Raw genomic sequence first — 21,907 nt, forward strand, 5'->3', positions numbered from 1 at the left:
GAGGATACAAAAACAAATATGAAACTGATCGAGATTCTTTTAACATTAAGATGAAAAAACCCTAATATTAAAAAAAGTGTGAGACTCGTGTGAAAAACAAGTGGCCTAAATTTGGAAACAGGATACAGTGTCCAATTTTTGTGTGTGTCTTTAGTAAAAGTTCTTGTCCATAGCCAGTGCCTATTAAGTACATTTGGATCAAAATAAGGCTGCGTTATACAGGATTAAGCAGTAATGGATTTTTCTGTAAAGCCAGGAATATTTCAGGTGGAAGGTGTTCAGCTGAAAACCAACTACTCTTTTCTCACAAATCCACCTGGGATTACAGCACCACCCTTGGCCCCCCGACCAGGGAGAACAGAAGTGTGGTCTGGGAGTCCTGGATTTTGTTGTCACAGGAAGAGCTTCCAGAGAACTCAGAGGTCCTTTGCCTCCGTGACTTTCAGGCTCAGCTCCTAGATTTCACTGGGGGTGGACTCGAGCAACTGACACTCCACTTTCATCTGCTTTATATCCCGAGACTCTGGTCACTCATCTTTGGAAAACCTCTGATCCAGCCCTATCCTCATATTTTCCAACACAGAATATATGGCCCAGAGAGGGTAAGTGACTCGCCTAAGATCACATAGCTGTTTGAAGACAGAGCCAGTCTGGGTCTTTCCCACCTGCCTCTCTGCCATGGCCCCTGGGTTTAGACACAACTATGGTCCCCTCACCGCCCCAAGTATCACTGGAGATTCAGAAAGCCAAGTTATATATAAACATATAAATTTTATCCTAATAAGTCATTTGGTTCTGAACCTTTGGCTATACAACCCAAACGGGTGGACTTATTCAGCTTCTTCATGGAATGGCCCCTCCTCAGACAGCCCCCAAAGCATCTCGGGAGTGAAGCTGCAGAGGCTCCACCGCCCACAGCATCTTGCCCAGCCTCCTCCACACAGCATCCTGATAACCACCTATGTGACCGAATTCACTGCTCATCTCTACCTTTGGTCTCAGCTCACACCATTCCTCCTGCCTGGCCTTTTTCCTCCCCAAGGCTGCCTCTCCTCTCAGTGGGCAATGTCTGCCCCACTTCTCCCTGCAGGTGGCTCTGCCACTGCCCGGGCCACTCGCCTGGTTCTAGGCATCTGGGTTCTGTTATGTTATTGATACTTTCCTATGTAAGTCTCACCTCTCTAACCAGATTTAGGAGACTTGAAGGCAGGGTCCCTTGCTTACAGCTCTGTATTCACAAGGCCTTGCTCAATAGACCACCGTGGAGAAGAACAAGATCATTTAATGGGCATGAGGCATGGAGGCAGCAAGCTGAAGTCAAGAGAAATGAAGGGGGAGAAAGGAGGAAGGGGGAGAAAAGAGAAGGACGTAAGAGGAAGGAGGGTAGGGGGCGGTTGCAGAGATGACTGAGAATGGAGATGGGGTCTTTAAAGAGTTAAATGAGCTAAAATGAGGTCATTGGGGTGGATTGTAATCCAATATGACCGATGCCTTTACAAAATGAGGTCAGAATGCACACACAGGGAAGACAACATGAAGATACAGGGAGAAGATGGACATCTAAAAGCCAGGGAAAGGAGCCTCAGAAGAAACCAGCTCTGCAATACCTTGACATTGGACATCTAGCCTCCAGAATTACGAGAAAACAATATTTGTTGTTTAAGACACCCAGTCTATGCTATTTTATTATGGCAGCCCAAGTGAACTAATACCCAGTGGGATAGGACATGGAGGAGGAGGGGTGGGAGATGGAGGAGGGAAAAAGGAAAGAGGAAAGAAGTGGACCTCAGTGCTCTTCAGTCCTGGAACAACTACTGGGTTAAAAAAAAAAAAAAAATACACGTCAGAGACTTCCCTGATGGTCCAGTGATTAAGGCTTCACCTTTCAATGCAAAAGGTGCAGGTTTGATCTCTGGTTGGGGAGCTAAGATCCCACAGGGCCTCATGGCCAAAAAACACAAAACACAAAACAAAAGCAATACTGTAACAAATTCAATAAAGACTTTAAAAAAATGGTCCACATCAAAAAACTCTACAATCAGACCCTCATGATCATTCAGCCGTCCATGGTTTTGTCTCTAAATTTTTTTCTCTCTGAACCCAATTTTATTTTTTATGCTATTGACAATCAAAATTTCATAGCCAGTTAGAGATTATGTGCCAATTTCTACAAAGCATAATAGCTTCTTTCATTTAATCCTTGTTGCCTAGCAACTAGTCTTCCCACCATGCTTTGCATGATAAGATGTAATTGTCAGTATCTTGGTAGAAAGGTAGGAGAGAGCTGATACGGCCTAATAGTAGGGTCCTGACCTGTGAACCACGAATTTTTATTTCCAAAATCCAGAAAATAAATTAGAATAACAGAAGCATCCTTAATTCTTTGGAAGAAAGTTCAAGGTTCCTGTTTCATAATTGGGAATAGTTAGGGGAAACACTCCACAAAGCAAAGTGAGAACACCTTACCAAATGAAAACGGAATGTGAGGAAGTTTGGGGCATTTAATTCTCATTTTTGCATTATTATCAAGCACATTCTATCTCACAACACATCCAGCACCAGGTCAGGTGACAGTGGGATTACAATGCTTTTGTCATCAGTGATGTCCTGGGAAAGTCAGGAACACCCAGAAAAGCCCACCTCTGACTTGTGTGCTGGACACAGAAGACCTGTACCCTTGACATCACCTTTCTGTTGTGGTCATACAATGCCTGAGGGAGTAAGATGTGGGGAGGTGAGTGGGGAGAGCTGTTGCTGCCCTGGACCCATCTGAGGCATGGAGGAAGAGCTGGGTCACGATCAGGCTCTGCCATAGATTGGTGCAGCCACTGTGGAAAGTGGTATGGACAGTCCTCAGAAGATTAAAAACAGAACTGCCATATGATCCAGCAACCCCACCTCTGGGTATATATCCAAAGGAAATGAAAATAGGGGCTTAAAGAGATCTTCACTCCCACTTCACTTTAAAGTTCTTCTAAAAAAAAATCATTCAATTTTGGTTGGTTCACTTGGTTCATTTCCAAGGCAAACCATTCAACATCACAGTAATCCAAGTCTATACCCCAACCACTAATGCAGAAGAAGCCAAAGTTGAACAGTTCTATGAAGACCTACAAGACCTTCCAGAACTAACACCAAAAAAATGAATTAAGAGCATAGGGGATTGGAATGCAAAACTAGAAAGTCAAGAGATACCTGGAGTAACGGCAAGTTTGGCCTTGGTGTATAAAACGAAGCAAGGCAAAGGCTAATAGAGTTTTGTCAAGAAAACACACATCACAGCAAACACCCTTTTCCAACAACACAAGGGACGACTATACACATGGACATCATCATATAGCCAATACTGAAATCAGATTGATGATATTCTTTGCAGCTGAAGATGGAAAAGCTTTATACAGTCAGCAAAGACAAGACCAGGAGCTGACTGTGGCTCAGATCATGAACTGCTTATTGCAAAATTCAGGCTTAAATTAAAGAAAGTAGGGGAAACTGCTAGGCTTTTCAGATATGACCTAAAGCAAATCCTTTATGATTATACAGTGGAGGGGATGAATAGATTCAAAGGATTAGATCTAGTAGACAGTGCCTGAAGAACTATGGATGGAGGTTTGTAACACTGTACAGGAGGCAGTGACCAAAACCATCCCAAAGAAAAAGAAACGCAAGAAGGCAAAGTGGTTGTCTGAGGTGGCTTTACAAATAGCTGAGAAAAGAGAAGTGAAATGCAAGGGAGAAAGGGAAAGATACACCCAAATGAATGCAGAGTTCCAGAAAATGGCAAGGAGAGATAAGAAAGCCTTCTTCAACAAACAATGCAAAGAAATACAGGGAAACAACAGAATGGGAAAGACTAGACATCTCTTCAAGAAAATTGGAGGTATCAAGGGAGTATTTCATGCAAGAATGGGCATGATAAAGGACAGGAATGGTAAGAACCTAACAGAAGCAGAAGAGATTAAGAAAAGGTGGCAAGAATACAAAGAACTATACAAAAAAAGATCTTAATGACTCAGATAACCACAATGATGTGGCCACTCACCTAGAATCAGACATCCTGGAGTGTGCAGCCAAGTGGGCCATAGGAAGTATCACTATGAACAAAGCTAGTGGGGGTGATGGAATACCAGCCGAGCTATTTAAAATCCTAAAAGATGATGCTGTGAAAGTGCTGCACTCAATATGTCAGCAAATTTGGAAAACTCAGCAGTAGCCACAGAACTGAAAAAGGTCAGTTCTCATTCCAATTCCAAAAACAGGCAATGCCAAAGAATGTTCAAACTACTGTATAGCTGTGCTTATTTCACATGCTAGCAAGGTTATGTTCAAAATCCTTCAAGCTAGGCTTCAGCAGTATATGTACTGAGAAATTCCAGATGTACAAGCTGGGTTTAGAAAGGCAGAGTTCAAATTGCCAACATTTGTTGGATCATAGAGAAAGCAGGGAATTCCAGAAAAACATCTACTTCTCCTTCATTAAAGCAGACTACATTACTTACTAATTATTTACTACAGACTACATTACTACATTACTAATTACAGCATACTTCATTGACTACATTAAAGCCTTTAAGTGTGTGGATCACAGAAAACTGTAGAAGATTCTTCAAAAGATGGGAATACCAGACCAGCTCATCTGTCTCCTGAGAAACCCATATGTAGGTCAAGAAGCAACAGTTAAGAACCAGATATGAAACAACTGACTGGTTCAGAATTGGGGAAGGAGTACATCGAGGCAGTACATTGTCACCCAACTTATTTAATTTATATACACAGAACATCACGTGAAATATTGAGCTGGTTAAATCACAAGCTGGAATCAAGACTTCCAGGAGATATATCAACAACCTCAGATATGCAGATGATACCATCTAATGGAAGAAAGTGAAGAGGAACTAAAGACCCTCTTGATGAAGGTGAAAGAGGAAAGTGAAAAAGCCGACTTAAAACTCAATATTCAAAAAAATAAGATCATGGCAATAACATCATGGCATCTGGTCCTATCACTTCACAGCAAACAGAAGAGGAAAAAGTGGAAGCAGTGACGGGTTTTATTTTCTTGGGCTCCCAAATCACTGCAGATGATGACTGTAGCCATGAAATTAAAAGACGCTTGCTCCTTGGAAGGAAAGCTATGACAAATCTAGACAGCATATCAAAAAGCAGAGACATCACTTTGCCAGCAAAGGTCTGTACTGTCAAAGCTATGGTTTTCCAGTAGTCAAGTATGGTAGAGAATTGGACCATAAAGAAGCCTGAATGCCAAATAATTGATGTTTTCAGAATGTGGTGCTGGAGAAGACTCTTGAGAGTCCCTTGGACTGCAAGATCAAATCAGTCAATTGTAAAGGTAATCAACCCTGAATATTCATTGGAAGGACTAATGCTGAAGCTCCAATACTTTGGCCACCTGATATGAAGGGCCAACTCATTGGAAAAGACCCTGATGCTGGGAAAGATTGAAGGCAAAAGGAGAAGGGGGCTGCAGAGGATGAGATAGTTAGATAGCATCCCTGACTCAATGGACCTGAGTCTGAGCAAACTCCGGGAGACAGTGAAGGACAGGGGAGCCTGGTGTGCAGCAATCCATGGGGTCACAAAGAGTCGGACACAACCTAGTGACTGAACAAAACAGCGATGACAATGAAAACGAGGCCTGAGAAAATAGCTTGGAAAATTCTGAAAAAGAACTTTGATAACAGGTACATACATTATAAGTATGAAACTTATTATGAAATACTGTAATTGTTATATTAGACCAACAACTAATGTTCTAGTATATAATAAATCCCATTTATATTTGAACAAACCTAATATTTAGAACATGCCTGCTAGGTTACTTCAGTTGTGTCCAACTCTTTGCGACCCTATGGCCCATAGCCCACTAGGCTCTTCTGTTCTGGGATTCTCGAGGCAAGAATACTGGAGCAGGTTGCCATTTCCTTCTCGAGATGATCTTCCTGACCCAGGGATCAAACCCACATCTCTTGAATCTCCTGCATTGGCAGGTGGGTTCTTTACTACTAGCACCATGTGGGAAGCTTGTTTAGAACATAATATTCAGCAATAAATGTAAATACATAGGGGATGGATTATTCAATAAAAATACATCAGTGTTAGTTATTTGGATATGGCAAAGCAAGATCTGTTCCATGCTTCTTATGTCCAATTAAACACACACAGATCCAGCATTTACATATTAAATAAGAAACCAAATTAACCCAACACAAAGGGGAGGGAGACAAAAAAGGAACTGTAAAAATTGAGTTTGACAACAATAAAAAAGTAAAAAACATCGATAACTCTTGATAGATAATGACCCTAAAAATAGAATTTAAATGCCAAATTTTGCTTTGAAAAAATCATTTATGAGGTTTATACAGTTGATATCAGTAAGACAAGGCCAATACAAGGAAAATAAAATTATAAAACAATCTCTTGGCTATAAACAGTGTGGTGATAACATGTGACTAGCTCTGTAAGACAGGTACTGTTATTTCCATTTTGTTGATGAGGAAAGTGATGGCAGGCAGGCAGGCAGAACAGCCATCAGTAAAAAGTCTACAAGTAATAAATGCCAGAAAGGATGTGGAGAAAAGAGAACCCTCTTACACTGTTGGTGGGAATGTAAATTGGTGTGGCCACTAAGGAAATTAGTATAGAAGTTCCTTAAAATACTTTAAAAATAGAATTGCCATATGATCCAGCAATCCCATTCCTGGGCATATATCCAGACAAAATTATAAATCAAAAAGATACATGCACCCTAAAATTTATTGCAACACTATTTACAATTGCCAAGATATGGCAACAACCCAAATGTCCATTGATAGATGAATGAATAAAGAAGATGTGGTGTAAATATGTGTATGTGTATGTGTGTGTGTGTGTGTGTATACACACACACACAGTGGATTACTACTCAGCCATCAAAAATACTGAAATAATGCCATTTGCAGCAGCATGGATGGACCTGGACATTATCATGTTAAGTGAAGTCAAGTCAAAGGCAAATATCGTATATCACTTACATGTGGAATCTAAATATGACACAAATGAACTCATCTATGAAACAGAAACAGACAAATATAAAGAACAGCCTTGTGGTTGCTGAGGGGTGGCAGGGGGCAAGGAGGATTGGAAATCCAGGATTAGCAGATGTTGACTGCCTCATCTGTATAGCACATGGAATTATATTCAATATCCTATGATAAACCATAATGGAAAGGAATTATGAAATAATATATAACTGAGTCACTTTGCTATACAGCAGAAATTAAACACAACATTGTAAATCAACTATACTTCAATAAAATTTGGGGGAAAAAAGTGATATTGCATTACTTGGCTCCACCAGGCTCAAGGCAGAGCTGGACTTAGGTTCATTTTCCTCCATTCTTTTCCTAGTCCTGCCCCTGGAGGGCTCAGGTCCCCTTCCCTCTCACCTTCCACCACTAAGGGGATTTCTGATGACCCCTGGTTGGAGAAGGACTCACCAGGATGGGCTCGACCAGCCTCCCCTCCGGCATGACTGAGCGGTTCATCTTGGCGATGCGTTCCAGTGTAGCCAGGGCAGCCTGAGTGTTCCCGGTGGAGACATTGAACCGTGCAGATTCAGGAATAAACTGGGCATAGGTGACAAAGAACATCAGAGCTGCAACTGCTGTGGAGCCCAGAGATGCGACCATCGCAATTCCTTACGCTACACCATCCCAGTCTCCAGAGAAGGTAAGGACGTGGCAAGCTCTGCGGCAACAATACAGCAGGCGCACTAGTGCAGTCCTGCCAGAACGAAAAGCTGCCGTCGCCTTATCATAGTCCCATCCAGGATGGCAGTGGATCCATGCTAAGCTTCACACCAGGTTGGCCCAACCAACTTCATACAATGAAATTTTTACACCTGATCTGTCAAGAGCTTCCTTTCAGGGCTTTTTCTACTGCTTTACTTTTTACTGATTTTCTACTCTTTCTACTGCTCCATCACCTAGGCCCTCCCCAGGAACCCCAGAACTCTCCACAGTGCAGGAACCATGAGTAGAGGAACCACCCCAATTGTAGAGGCCTTTGACCCACTGATAGTGGCATACTCTGAACACCACACTCAGAAAACAGCACAGCCTTCCACTGACATGAGGACCTTGAAAATCAACTTGAAGGGTTCCCTGCCCTTGGTGCCTCCCCCAATGAAGACCAGTGGGTTCTTCCTCAGCAAAGTATCTCCCCTAGCAGTATCCTCTTCCCCATTCCCCAGCCAGAGTGCAGTTCAGGTCATCCTCATCACCCACCAGAATTAATCTGATTGTTTCTAACTGCTTTTCCGACCTTTTTCATCTTCCCTCCAACCAGCCTCCACATAACCAAGTACCTGTTCCCCAGCACGCAACCCCTTGCACACCACCAGGGCCCCTGGTCCTCCAGGCTCTTTGTAACCTGGACACAGGCCTGTCTTTCCAGCCGGCATCCCCCCAGCACCCCTCACTCTACAATTCACTGCCTGCCTGATCTCCCCCAAACATATCCTGCATTCATAGCTTCATGACTGGGCTTGTGCATTAAATCTGCCAAAACACCCTTTCCACGTAAACTGACAGAGACAGATACTTAAATAAAGGAGAAGGTCCTGGGCATGAGAAAGATATCTGCAGGCCAAGAAGGCCACTGGGCCAACCAGAGGGAAGGTCAAGAGGGAGCCCACGAGCTTTGTCACCTTGAAGGCCATGATGAGGATGATGCCAGGGATGGAGGCAATGCGGATAAGCCAGCGCCACCCGATGGTGGGGACGACCACGGAGGCCAGGCCAATGATGAGCAGGGAGCCAGCCAGCCAGAAAACCTGGGGCAGAGAAGGAAGGTTAAAGCCCTCCTATTTTCCAATAGTCACATGTGGATGTGAGAGTTGGACTATAAAGAAACCTGAGCTCCAAAGAATAGATGCTTTTGAACTATGCTGCTGGAGAAGACTCTTGAGAGTCCCTTGGACAGCAAGGAGAGCCAACCAGTCCATCCTAAAGGAAATCAGTCCTGAATATTCATTGGAAGGACTGATGCTGAAGCGGAAACTCCAATACTTTGGCCACCTGATGCAAAGAACTGACACATTGGAAAAGACCCTGATGCTAGGAAAGATTGAAGGCAGGAGGAGAAGGGGATGACAGAGGATGAGATGGTTGGATGGCATCACCAACTTGATGGACATGAGTTTGAGTAAGCTCAGGGAGTTGGTGATGGACAGGGAAGGCTGGTGTGCTGCAGTCCATGGAGTCATAGAGTCAGACACGACTGAGCAACTGAACTGAACTGATTGAATGCACTCCATACCCCCACTCCAGAAGCACCCTGACCAGCATTGTAAGAGGAAGAGATGGGACAGAGGCTTTGCTTGAGGAGTGGCACCACCTCCACGACTGGATGAATTGGCGAAGTTATTCACTTCTCCACGACTCCATTTGCTTGTCTACAGGTAGGAAGCTCAGCAAGACAGGGGGACAGCAATGCCATCAAAGTTTAAAAAAACCTCGGGCCCAATACATAGACTTTCTTTTCTTGACTAAACAATACAGTCACTGGTTCATAACTCAAGGTACAAAAGAGGACTGTGAATGGATTCCTCTTTTCTCCCAGTTTCCTTCCATCCAGTTCCTCTTCTCAGAAGAAACGAGCATCACCAGTTTCTTCCATCCTTCCAAAGCTGTTCTCAGTTCAGGTCAGTCACTCAGTCATGTCCGACTCTTTGCGACCCCATGAATCGCAGCACGCTAGGCCTCCCTGTCCATCACCAACTCCCAGAGTTCACCCAAACTCATGTCGATCGAGTCAGTGATGCCATCCAGCCATCTCATCCTCTGTCGTTCCCTTCTCCTCCTGCCCCCAATCCCTCCCAGCATCAGGGTCTTTTCCAATGAGTCAACTCTGCATGAGGTGGCCAAAGTACTGGAGTTTCAGCTTCAGCATCAGTCCTTCCAATGAACACCCAGGGCTGATTTCCTTTAGAATGGACTGGTTGGATCTCCTTGCAGTCCAAGGGATTCTCAAGAGTCTTCTCCAACACCACAGTTCAAAAGCATCAATTCTTCGACTCTCAGCTTTCTTCACAATCCAACTCTCACATCCATACATGACTACTGGAAAAACCATAGCCTTGACTAGATGGACCTTTGTTGGCGAAGTAATGTCTCTGCTTTTGAATATGCTATCTAGGTTGGTCATAACTTTCCTTCCAAAGAGTAAGCGTCTTTTAATTTCATGGCTGCAATCACCATCTGCAGTGATTTTGGAGCCCCCCAAAATAAATCTGCCACTGTTTCCACTGTTTCCCCATCTATTTGCCACGAAGTGATGGGACCAGATGCCATGATCTTCATTTTCTGAATGAGCTTTAAGCCAACTTTTTCAGTCTCCACTTTCACTTTCATCAAGAGGCTCTTTAGTTCTTCTTCACTTTCTGCCATAAGGGTGGTGTCACCTGCATATCTGAGGTTATTGACATTTCTCCTGGCAATCTTGATTCCAGCCTGTGCTTCTTCCAGTCCAGCATTTCTCATGATGTACTCTGCATAGAAGTTAAATAAGCAGGGTGACAATATACAGCCTTGATGAACTCCTTTTCCTATTTGGAACCAGTTTGTTGTTCCATGTCCAGTTCTAACTGTTGCTTCCTGACCTGCATACAGATTTCTCAAGAGGCAGGTCAGGTGGTCTGGGATTCCCATCTCTTTCAGAATTATCCACAGTTTATTGTGATCCACACAGTCAAAGGCTTTGGCATAGTCAATAAAGCAGAAGTAGATGCTTTTCTGGAACTCTCTTGCTTTTTCCACGATCCAGTGGATGTTGGCAATTTAATCTCTGGTTCCTCTGCCTTTTCTAAAACCAGCTTGAACATCTGGAAGTTCACGGTTCACATATTGCTGAAGCATGGCGTGGAGAATTTTGAGCATTACTTTACTAGCATGTGAGATGAGTGCAATTGTGTAGTAGTTTGAGCATTCTTTGGCATTGCCTTTCTTTGGGATTGGAATGAAAACTGACCTTTTCCAGTCCTGTGGCCACTGCTGAGTTTTCCAAATTTGCTGGCATATTGAGTGCAGCACTTTCATAGCATCATCTTTCAGGATTTGAAATAGCTTCACTGGAATTCCATCACCTCCACTAGCTTTGTTCATAGTGATGCTTTCTAAGGCCCACTTGACCTTAGACCTATTCCAGGATGTCTGGCTCTAGGTGAGTGATCACACCATTGTGATTCTCTGGGTCATGAAGATCTTTTTTGTACAGTTCTTCTGTGTATTCTTGCCACCTCTTCTTAATATCTTCTGCTTCTGTTAGGTCCATACCATTTCTGCCCTTTATTGAGCCCATCTTTGTATGAAATGTTCCCTTGGTATCTCTAATTTTCTTGAAGAGATCTCTAGTCTTTCCCATTCTGTTCTTTTCCTCTATTTCTTTTTCATTGATCCCTGACGGAGGCTTTCTTATCTCTCCTTGCTATTCTTTGGAACTCTGCATTCAGATGCTTACATCTTTCCTTTTCTCCTTTGCTTTCCACTTCTCTTCTTTTCACAGCTATTCGTAAGGCCTCCTCAGACAGCCACTGTGCTTTTTTGCATTTCTTTTCCATGGGGATGGTCTTGATCCCTATCTCCTGTACAATGTCAAGAACTCTCCTGTTCTAAACATATACAAGCTAATGAGGATATGTTTTGTTCTTTGCTTAAAACGGTAACGTAGTATAAATATTTCTCAATACTGCTTTCTGTCCTGAAAAATTTATCTTGAGATTATTTTATATCAACAAAGAGCATGGCAGCCACCCTCATGAGTTGGGGATTAAAACAGGTCCAAGTGTTATCGTGATCATTATTTTCCCAGTGGAAGATGAAGAATAGATGATAACTCTATTCCACCTCACAGAGATGGAGAGAAGATAATATTTTAAAAGACCTTTTGGGGGCCACTTACAGGGTAACTATTTCATACCCAAGGGAGTCTATTTTTAAAACAGCAAGAATATTTCAGAAAGTGGTAAGAGCTATGAAAGAAAGAAGTAATGTGAGAATGACTTGTGTGATCAGGGATGATCTTTCTGAAGAAGCAATGTGCAAGAAGGCCAGTAAGAAGCTGCTGTAGCAGACCGGGTAAGAGCATATGTTGCACTGAAAAGGATTTCAGTGGTGAAGTGATAAGAGAAAAAATTTACTTCCTGTTTGATGGATTTGGCACATATTTTGGAGGTAAAGGCAACAGGATTTGCTGTTAGACGCTGCACCAGGGCTTCTGCGGTGGCTCAGTAGGAAGAAGATGCTCTTCGTTGTAGATAAATATTTTGGGGGAGGGGCGGTGGAAAGAAACCTCAAAAAGTTTGTTTGGTTTTTCCCTTGCAGTATTATGGGAAACCCAAAAGAACTTTTTGGCCAACCCATTAGCCACCTAAAACCATTGGATTCATCAATTAGATGACCCCAAAAGACCTGGAAAATAAAACCAGCAATGAGAAGATAAAACGATGTCATGACATGGGATCATGACAAAAGCAATGGAAGTAGATGGAAGAGAAAATGTTCACAGATGAGCCTGAACCAGATCATGTCTATTAAATAACATTCCGTGTAAAACCCAACCCCTAACTATTGAAAGTGTGGGCATTTATCTTGACAAAGATAAACAGTAAGCTGGGAGGGATATAAAGAGTTAGCATTTGGTTGCCTACATTTTTTATTGTTGTTGTCTAAATTTAGTGTCAGAAAAATTAAAAATAAAATTGTAAATATTCTCCTACTGCTTTATTCATTGCCAAATATATTAATATATTTTTCGGTGGGAAGGGTCATCACCTTCCTGGGTCCTCTGAAAGTCAGGGCTTTAGGATAAAGATGACATGAAAAGGGCACCTAGACTGATGGAGCTTTTGGATGCAAAACCTCTAGTCAGCAGCCAGCAGGGATCTGAGGAGGGGTGGGAAACATCCTCGTCTTCTCGCCTGGGGAAACGGCTCAGCTGGGAGGAGGATATTACAAAAGTGCTCACAGGCACGTGCCAGTTATGGACACTATTGTCCAAAAGGGAGACTCTAGAAGGGGTGCTGAGAGTGTGACTCCACTAAGACTCAATGGGGAGAGAATGTTCATCCCAGACGCATTCCTGAGTGACTGTTATTCTAGTGAAACCAGCCAGTGGACTGTTTCCTGGGGAAGGGGTTACTGTGCTCTAAATCCTGCTGTGGATTAATGGATGATAGAAGTCCTAGCTCAGAAAGCCTTGGAAATGACCTTTGTGGTCCAGCATTCCTAATGCTTTTGGCTGGTACCAAGTTCCAGGAGTGTGCTGATCAAAGGACCATCGACCGACCAGGAGAAAAACTGGGATCTGAAGACTGGGTAGAATTTGGCTTCACTCACCTGAGACAAGGGGAGCATGTAGCCTCGATATTTTGTAGGCAAGAATTCAGTCTTTATGATTAGCCTAAACAGGAAGGGGGAAACACAATTATGCTTTTATAAAACCAAATAACTCTTCTTATAAAACAGTCATTGGACTTCCCTGGTGGTACAGTGGGTAAGAATCTGCCTGCCAATGCAGGAGACACAGGTTCGATCCCTGGTCCAGGAAGATTCCACATGCTGCAGGGCAACTATGCCCACGTGCCACAACTACTGTGTGCCTAGAGCCCATGCTCTGCAACTCAAGAAGCCACCACAGTGAGAAGCCCGAGCAACGCAACAAACAGTGGTCCCTGCTCACAACTAGAGAAAGCCTGCACAAAGCAATGAAGACCCAGCGCAGTGAAAAATAAATAAATAAACATTTCTTTAACAAAAAAAATCATAATTTTTCTTGTTTCTTTGATAAAGAATTCAGAAAAAAAATTCATCACTGTAAAATGATAAGAAATACATATGTTGGTTTCTGTCCCTGAAGGTGAAAGATGCTCAGTCATGTCCAACTCTTTGCAACCCCACAGATCATAGCCCACCAGGCTCCTCTGTCCATGGGATTCTCCAGGCAAGAATACTGGAGTGGGTCACCATTTCCTCCTCCAGAGGATCTTCCAGACTCAGCAATGGAACCCAGGTCTCCTACAATGCAGGCAGATTCTTTAGCAACTGAGCTATAAGGGAAGCCCTGGTTCCTGCTAATATTTGGTCTTTGACGCCAATCCCCGACAGAGTTCCTGAAAACCTTGGGGTTTCCTGGATGATAGGAGCATCATTTATTCTAAGGAGGTGATGCTTGATGTATCCTGGACAGTGGCTGGTCTTCAAACACTAAGGCATGATTAGAATCTTGGAACTTTCAGCCCTATCCCCCCTCCTTTGAAGAGAAGAGAGGGGCTGGAAAACTAATTAATAATCAATCATGCCTACATAAGGAAAGCTCCATAAAAATCCCTAACAAACAGGGTTCAGAGAGCTTCCAGGCTGGTGAACACAGCTATGTCCTAGGAGCATTGTTCAGTTGCTAAGTTGTATTCGACTCTGTGACCCCACAAAATGTAGCATGCCAGACTCCTATTTCCTTCACTGTCTCATGGAATTTTCTCAGATTCATGTCCATTGATTTGATGATGCTATCTAACCATCACAAGAGAAGACTCTGCACATGGACATCACCATGTGGTCAACACTGAAATCAGATTGATTATATTCTTTGCAGCCAAAGATGGAGAAGTTCTATACAGTCATCAAAAACAAGACCAGGAGCTGACTGTGGGTCAGGTCATGAACTCCTTATTGCCAAATTCATACTTAAATTGAAGAAAGTAGGAAAAACCACTAGACCATTCAGGTATGACCTAAATCAAATCCGTTATGATTATACAGTAGAAATAAGAAATAGATTTAAGGGACTAGGTAGATCTGATAGACAGAGTGCCTGATGAACTATGGATGGAAGTTTGTGACATTGTACAGGAGACAAGGATCAAGACTATCCCCAAGAAAAAGAAATGCAAAAGAGCAAAATGGCTGTCTGAGGAAGCCTTACAAATAGCTGTGAAAAGAAGAGAAGCAAAAAGCAAAGGAGAAAAGGAAAGATATATCCATGTGAATGCAGAGTTCCAAAGAACAGCAAGGAGAGATAAGAAAGCCTTCCTCGGTGATCAGTGCAAAGAAATAGAGGAAAACAACAGAATGGGAAGACTAGAGATCTCTTCAAGAAAATTAGAGATACCAAGAGTACATTTCATGCAAAGATGGGCTCAATAAAGGACAGAAATGGTATGGACCTAACAGAAGCAGATGTTAAGAAGAGGTGGCAAGAATACACAGAAGAACTATACAAAAAAGATCTTCATGACCCAGATAATCATGATGGTATGATCACTCACTTGGAGCCAGACATCCTGGAATGTGAAGTCAAGTGGGCCTTAGGACATCAATACGAACAAAGCTAGTGGAGGTGATGGAATTTCAGTTGAGCTATTTCAAATCCTAAAAGATGATGCTGTGAAAGTGCTGCACTCAAATTTGGAAAACTCAGTGGTGGCCACAGGACTAGAAAAGGTCAGTTTTCATTCCAATCTCTAAGACAGGCCATGGCGAAGAATGCTCTAACTACTGCACAAATGAACATATCTCACATGCCAGCAAATAATGCTCAAAATTCTACAAGCCAGGCTTCACCAATACATGAGCCGTGAACTTCCAGATGTTCAACCTGGATTTAGAAAAGGTAGAGGAACGAGAGATCAAATTGCCAACATTCACTGGATCATAGAAAAAGCAAGAGAGTTCCAGAAAAACATCTATTTCTGCTTTATTGACAATGTCAAAGCCTTAGACTGTGTGGATCACAATAAACTGTGGAAAATTCTGAAAGAAATGGGAATACCAGAAGATGGCAGAGGAATAGGGTGGTAAGACCACTTTTTCCCCTACAAATTCATCAAAAGAACATTCGAATGCTGAGAAAAATCCACAAAACAACTTCTGAATGCTGGCAGAGGACATCAGGCACCTTTTGATTGTCTTCAAAAGGAGGTAGGAAAAAATATAAAAGATGAAAAGAGAGGCAAAAGAGGTAGGGATGGAGCTCCATCCCAGGAAAGGAGTCTAAAAAAGAGAGGTTTCCAAACACAGGAAACACTCTCACTGCCAAGTCTGTGGCAAGCCTTGGAACCACAGAGGGCAATATAACTGGGAGGAAAAATAAATAAATAATTAAAACCCACAGATTACATGCCCAACGGTAACTCCCTCAGTGGAGAAGCAGCACAGATGCCCACATCTGCCACTAGCAAGCGGGGGCTGGGTAGGGTGGCACGGGCTGCATTGCTTAGAGTAAGGACCAGGCCTGAATGCCCCGAGGGCAATCTGAGGGAACTAACTCGGGATAGCAAACCAGACTATGGGATAGCTACTTCGCAAAAAGCCCTAACCTAAGATACCGCCAGGCCCGCTCACAGAACAAAGGACTGAGCAGAGCTAGCCACCTGCAGACCAGCCCATCCCCTTCCGGTGACAGGCAGGCGAGGGCAGCCAGAGCCAGAAGGGGACAATCACGGCCCCAGAGAGGCATTATCTACCAAACTGCAAGCAGGCTTCATTGCTAACCAAGACTTCTTGGGATTCTGGATGTTCAACCTCCGCCTGAGAAGGTGCGCAGGTTGTACACCCAGAAAACCGAGCGACAGGGACAGGGGAGGCGATAAGTCACAGCGACCGTGCTCACCAAACACCTGGTCACCTGAGCTGCTCACACCTGGGAAGGGCACAAAACGCAGGCCCAACCAAGTCTGCGCCTCTGAGGACTACCTGAGTGCCTAAACCTGGGTGGCTTAGACTTGGGAAGTGCATACAACCCAGGGCAGGCCTCATGCAGTTCCCAGCAGAGTAACCTAGAGCCTAAGCAGCGTAGACAGGGGAAGCACACACGCCGTGAGCAAGGGCAAAGCCAGTGTGGCCTAGACACTGCAAGCACACACCAGTGTTATTTGTTTGCAGCATCCCACCCTCCCCACAGCACGACTGAACAAGTGAGCCTAAAAAGCTGTCCACCACTGCCCCCTTGCATCAGGGCAGAAATTAGACACTGAAGAGACCAGCAAACAGAAGAAGCTAAAACAGAGGGAACCTCCTTGAAAGTGACAGATGCAATAGATTAAAACCCTATAGTTAGCACCGACTACATAGGAAGGGACCTATAGATCTTGAGAAATATAAGCCGGATCAAGGAACTATCTGAAAATGAACTGACCCCACACTGCCCACAGCAGCACCAGAGAAAGTCCTAGATATATTTTTACTATTTATACTATCATTCATTCTTTAATTTTTTATTTTTAAGTCCTCTATTACTCCTTTAATTTTCATTTTTATAATCTACTATTACTTTGCAAAAAAAAAAAAAGAGAGAGACCCTAATTTTAAAGCAAACTTCATATATATATATTTTATAATTTTTGTGACTTTTTTTTCTTTAATATTGAATTTTTGAAAATCTAACCAATACTCTAGATTTTTAATCTTTGCTTTTTGGTATTTGTTATCAATTTTGTACCTTTAAGAACCCAATCTTCAGGACCCATTTTTACTTGGGAGTGAGATTACTGGCTTGACTGCTCTCTCCCTCTTTGGACTCTCCTTTTTCTCCACCAGGTTGCCTCTATCTCCTCCCTCCCCCTTCTCTTCTCTATCCAACTCTGTGAATCTCTTTGTGTGTTCCAGGCTGTGGAGAACACTTAGGGAACTGATTACTAGCTGGATCTGTCTCTCTCCTTTTGATTCCTCCCTTTATCCTCCTGGTCACCTCTGTCTCCTTCCTCCCTCTTCTCTTCTCTGTATAACTCCATGAACATCTCTGAGCGGTCCAGACTGTGAAGCACACATAAGGAAGTGATTACTGGCTAGCTTGCTCTCTCCTCTTTTGATTCCACCTCATCTCATCCTGGTCACCTCTATCTCCTTCCTCCTTCTTCTCATCTCCATGTAACTCTGTGAACCTCTCTGGGTGTCCCTCACTGTGGAGAAACTTTTCATCTTTAACCTAGATATTTTATCAATGGTACTGTATAGATGGAGAAGTCTTGAGGCTACTGTAAAAATAAGACTGAAAACCAGAAGCAAGAGGCTTAAGTCCAAATCCTGAGAACACCAGAGAACTCCTGACTCCAAGGAACATTAACCGACAGGAGCTCATCAAATGCCTCCATACCTACACTGAAACCATGCACCACCCAAGGGCCAACAAGTTCTAGAGCAAGACATACCATGCAAATTCTCCAGCAACACAGGAACATAACCCTGAGCATCAATATACAGGCTGCCCAAAGTCACTCCAAACCCACTGACATCTCATAACTCATTACTGGACATTTTATTGCACTCCAGAGAGAAGAAATCCAGCTCCACCCACCAGAACACCGACACAAGCTTCCCTAAACAGGAAACCTTGACAAGCCACCCGAACAACCCCACCCACAGTGAGGAAACTCCACAATAAAGAGAACTCCACAAACTGCCAGAATACAGAAAGGCCACCCCAGACACAGCAATAAAGAAATAAACAAAATGAAGAGACAGAGGAATACCCAGCAGGTAAATGAACAGGATAAATGCACACCAAACCAAACCAAAGAGGAAGAGATAGGGAATCTACCTAACAAAGAATTTCGAATAATTATAGTGAGTTCAGTTTAGTTCAGTCGTGTCCGACTCTTTGCGACCCCATGAATCACAGCACGCCAGGCCTCCCTGTCCATCACCAACTCCCAGAGTTCACTGAGACTCACGTCCATCGAGTCCGTGATGCCATCCAGCCATCTCATCCTCGGTCGTCCCCTTCTCCTCCTGCCCCCAATCCCTCCCAGCATCAAAGTATTTTCCAATGAGTCAACTCTTCGCATGAGGTGGCCAAAGTACTGGAGTTTCAGCTTTAGCATCATTCCTTCCAAAGAAATTCCAGGGCTGATCTCCTTCAGAATGGACTGGTTGGATCTCCTTGCAGTCCAAGGGACTCTCAAGAGTCTTCTCCAACACCACAGTTCAAAAGCATCAATTCTTCAGTGCTAAGCCTTCTTCACAGTCCAACTCTCACATCCATACATGACCACTGGAAAAACCATAGCCTTGACTAGACAGACCTTAGTCGGTAAATTAATATCTCTGCTTTTGAATATACTATCTAGGTTGGTCATAACTTTTCTTCCAAGGACTAAGCATCTTTTAATTTCATGGCTGCAGTCACCATCTACAGTGATTTTGGAGACCCCAAAAATAAAGTCTGACACTGTTTCCCTATCTATTTCCCATGAAGTGATGGGATCGGATGCCATGATCTTAGTTTTCTGAATGTCGAGCTTTAAGCCAACTTTTTCACTCTCCACTTTCACTTTCATCAAGAGGCTTTTGTTCCTCTTCACTCTCTGCCATAAGGGTGGTGTCATCTGCATATCTGAGGTGATTGATATTTCTCCCGGCAATCTTGATTCCAGCTTGTGCTTCTTCCAGTCCAGAGTTTCTCATGATGTACTCTGCATATAAGTTAAATAAGCAGGCTGACAATATACAGCCTTGACATACTCCTTTTCCTGTTTGGAACCAGTCTGTTGTTCCATGTCCAGTTCCAACTGTTGCTTCCTGACCTGCATACAGATTTCTCAAGAGGCAGGTCAGGTGGTCTGGGATTCCCATCTCTTTCAGAATTTTCCACAGTTTATTGTGATCCACACAGTCAAAGGCTTTGGCATAGTCAATAAAGCAGAAGTAGATGCTTTTCTGGAACTCTCTTGCTTTTTCCACAATCCAGCGGATGTTGGCAATTTGATCTCTGATTCTTCTGCCTTTTCTAAAATCAGCTTGAACATCAGGAAGTTCATAGTTCACATATTGCTGAAGCCTGGCTTGGAGAATTTTGAACATTACTTTACTAACATGTGAGATGAGTGCAACTGTACGGTAGTTTGAGCATTCTTTGGCATTGCCTTTCTTTTGAATTGGAATGAAAACTGACCTTTTCCAGTCCTGTGGCCACTGCTGAGTTTTCCAAATTTGCTGGCATATTGAGTGCAGCACTTTCATAGCATCATCTTTCAGGATTTGAAATAGCTCCACTGAAATTCCATCACCTCTACTAGCTTTGTTCGTAGTAATGCTTTCTAAGGCCCACTTGACTTCACATTCCAGGATGTCTGGCTCTAGATGAGTGATCACACCATCGTGATTATCCGGGTCGTGAAGATCTTTTTTGTACAGTTCTTCTGTGTATTCTTGCCACCTCTTCTTAATATCTTCTGCTTCTGTTAGGTCCATACCATTTCTGTCCTTTATTGAGCCCATCTTTGCATGAAATGTCCCCTTGGTATCTCTAATTTTCTTGAAGAGATCTCTAGTCTTTCTCATTCTGTTCTTTTCCTCTATTTCTTTGCATTGTTTGCTGAAGAAGGCTTTCTTATCTCTTCTTGCTATTCTTTGGAACTCTGCATTCAGATGCTTATCTTTCCTTTTCTCCTTTGCTTTTCACTTCTCTTCTTTTCACAGCTATTTGTAAGGCTTCCCCAGACAGCCATTTTGCTGTTTTGCATTTCTTTTCCATGGGGATGGTCTTGATCCCTGTCTCCTGTACAATGTCATGAACCTCATTCCATAGTTCATCAGGCACTCTATCTATCAGATCTAGGCCCTTAAATCTATTTCTCACTTCCACTGTATAATCATAAGGGATTTGATGTCGGTCATACCTGAATGGTCTAGTGGTTTTCCCTGTTTTCTTCAATTTCAGTCTGAATTTGGTAATAAGGAGTTCATCATCTGAGCCACAGTCAGCTCCTGGTCTTGTTTTTGTTAACTGTATAGAGCTTCTCCATCTTTTGCTGCAGAGAATATAATCAATCTGATTTCAGTGTTGACCCTCTGGTGATGTCCATGTGTAGAGTCTTCTCTTGTGTTGGTGGAAGAGGGTGTTTGCTATGACCAGTGCATTTTCTTGGCAAAACTCTATTAGTCTTTGCCCTGCTTCATTCTGCATTCCAAGGCCAAATTTGCCTGTTACTCCAGGTGTTTTTTTACTTCCTACTTTTGCATTCCAGTCCCCTATAATGAAAAGGACATCTTTTTTGGGTGTTAGTTCTAAAAGTTCTTGTAGGTCTTCATAGAACCATTCAACTTCAGCTTCTTCAACATTACTGGCTGGGGCATAGACTTGGATTACTGTGATATTGAATGGTTTGCCTTGGAGATGCACAGAGATCATTCTGTCGTTTTTGAGATGGCATCCAAGTACTGCATTTCGGACTCTTTTGTTGACCATGATGGCTACTCCATTTCTTCTGAGGGATTCCTGCCCACAGTAGTAGATATAATGGTCATCTGAGTTAAATTCACCCATTCCAGTCCATTTTAGTTCGCTGATTCCTAGAATGTCGATGTTCACTCTTGCCATCTCCTGTTTGACCACTTCCAATTTGCCTTGATTCATGGACCTGACATTCCAGGTTCCTATGCAATATTGCTCTTTACAGCATCGGACCTTGCTTCTATCACCAGTCACATCCACAGCTGGGTATTATTTTTGCTTTGGCTCCATCCCTTAATTCTTTCTGGAGTTATTTCTCCATTGAACTCCAGTAGCATATTGGGCACCTACTGACCTGGGGAGTTCCTCTTTCAGTATCCTACCATTTTGCCTTTTCATACTGTTCATGGAGGGCCTAGAGGAGCCATCCCACGTTGAAGGTCAGGAAGGGCAGCGGGAGGAGATACCCCTCATCCAAGGTAAGGAGCAGCGGCTGTGCTTTGCTGGAGCAGCCATGAAGAGATACCTCACGCCCAAGGTAAGAGAAACCCAAGTAAGATGGTAGGTGTTGCAAGAGGGCATCAGAGGGCAAACACACTGAAACCATACTCACAGAAAACTAGTCATTCTAATCACACTAGGACCACAGCCTTGTCTAACTCAATGAAACTAAGCCATGCCC

General features: G+C 43.2%; 1 protein-coding gene across 1 annotated transcript in view; it reads right to left on the reverse strand.

The window, feature by feature from the left end:
- The window catches only part of SVOPL (SVOP like), an 88,840-nt gene that overhangs the window by 50,064 nt on the left and 16,869 nt on the right, over positions 1-21,907 (reverse strand). Inside the window, exons 6-8 of the mRNA XM_040259963.1 lie at positions 13,395-13,458; positions 8,708-8,833; positions 7,497-7,625 (exon numbers count right to left, since the gene is read on the reverse strand). Of these exons, the coding sequence (XP_040115897.1) occupies positions 7,497-7,625; positions 8,708-8,833; positions 13,395-13,458 (319 nt within the window). The remainder of the gene's footprint in view (positions 1-7,496; positions 7,626-8,707; positions 8,834-13,394; positions 13,459-21,907) is intronic.

This window comes from Oryx dammah, unplaced genomic scaffold (genome assembly GCF_014754425.2).
Source record: "Oryx dammah isolate SB20612 unplaced genomic scaffold, SCBI_Odam_1.1 HiC_scaffold_18, whole genome shotgun sequence".
Lineage (NCBI taxonomy): Eukaryota > Metazoa > Chordata > Mammalia > Artiodactyla > Bovidae > Oryx > Oryx dammah.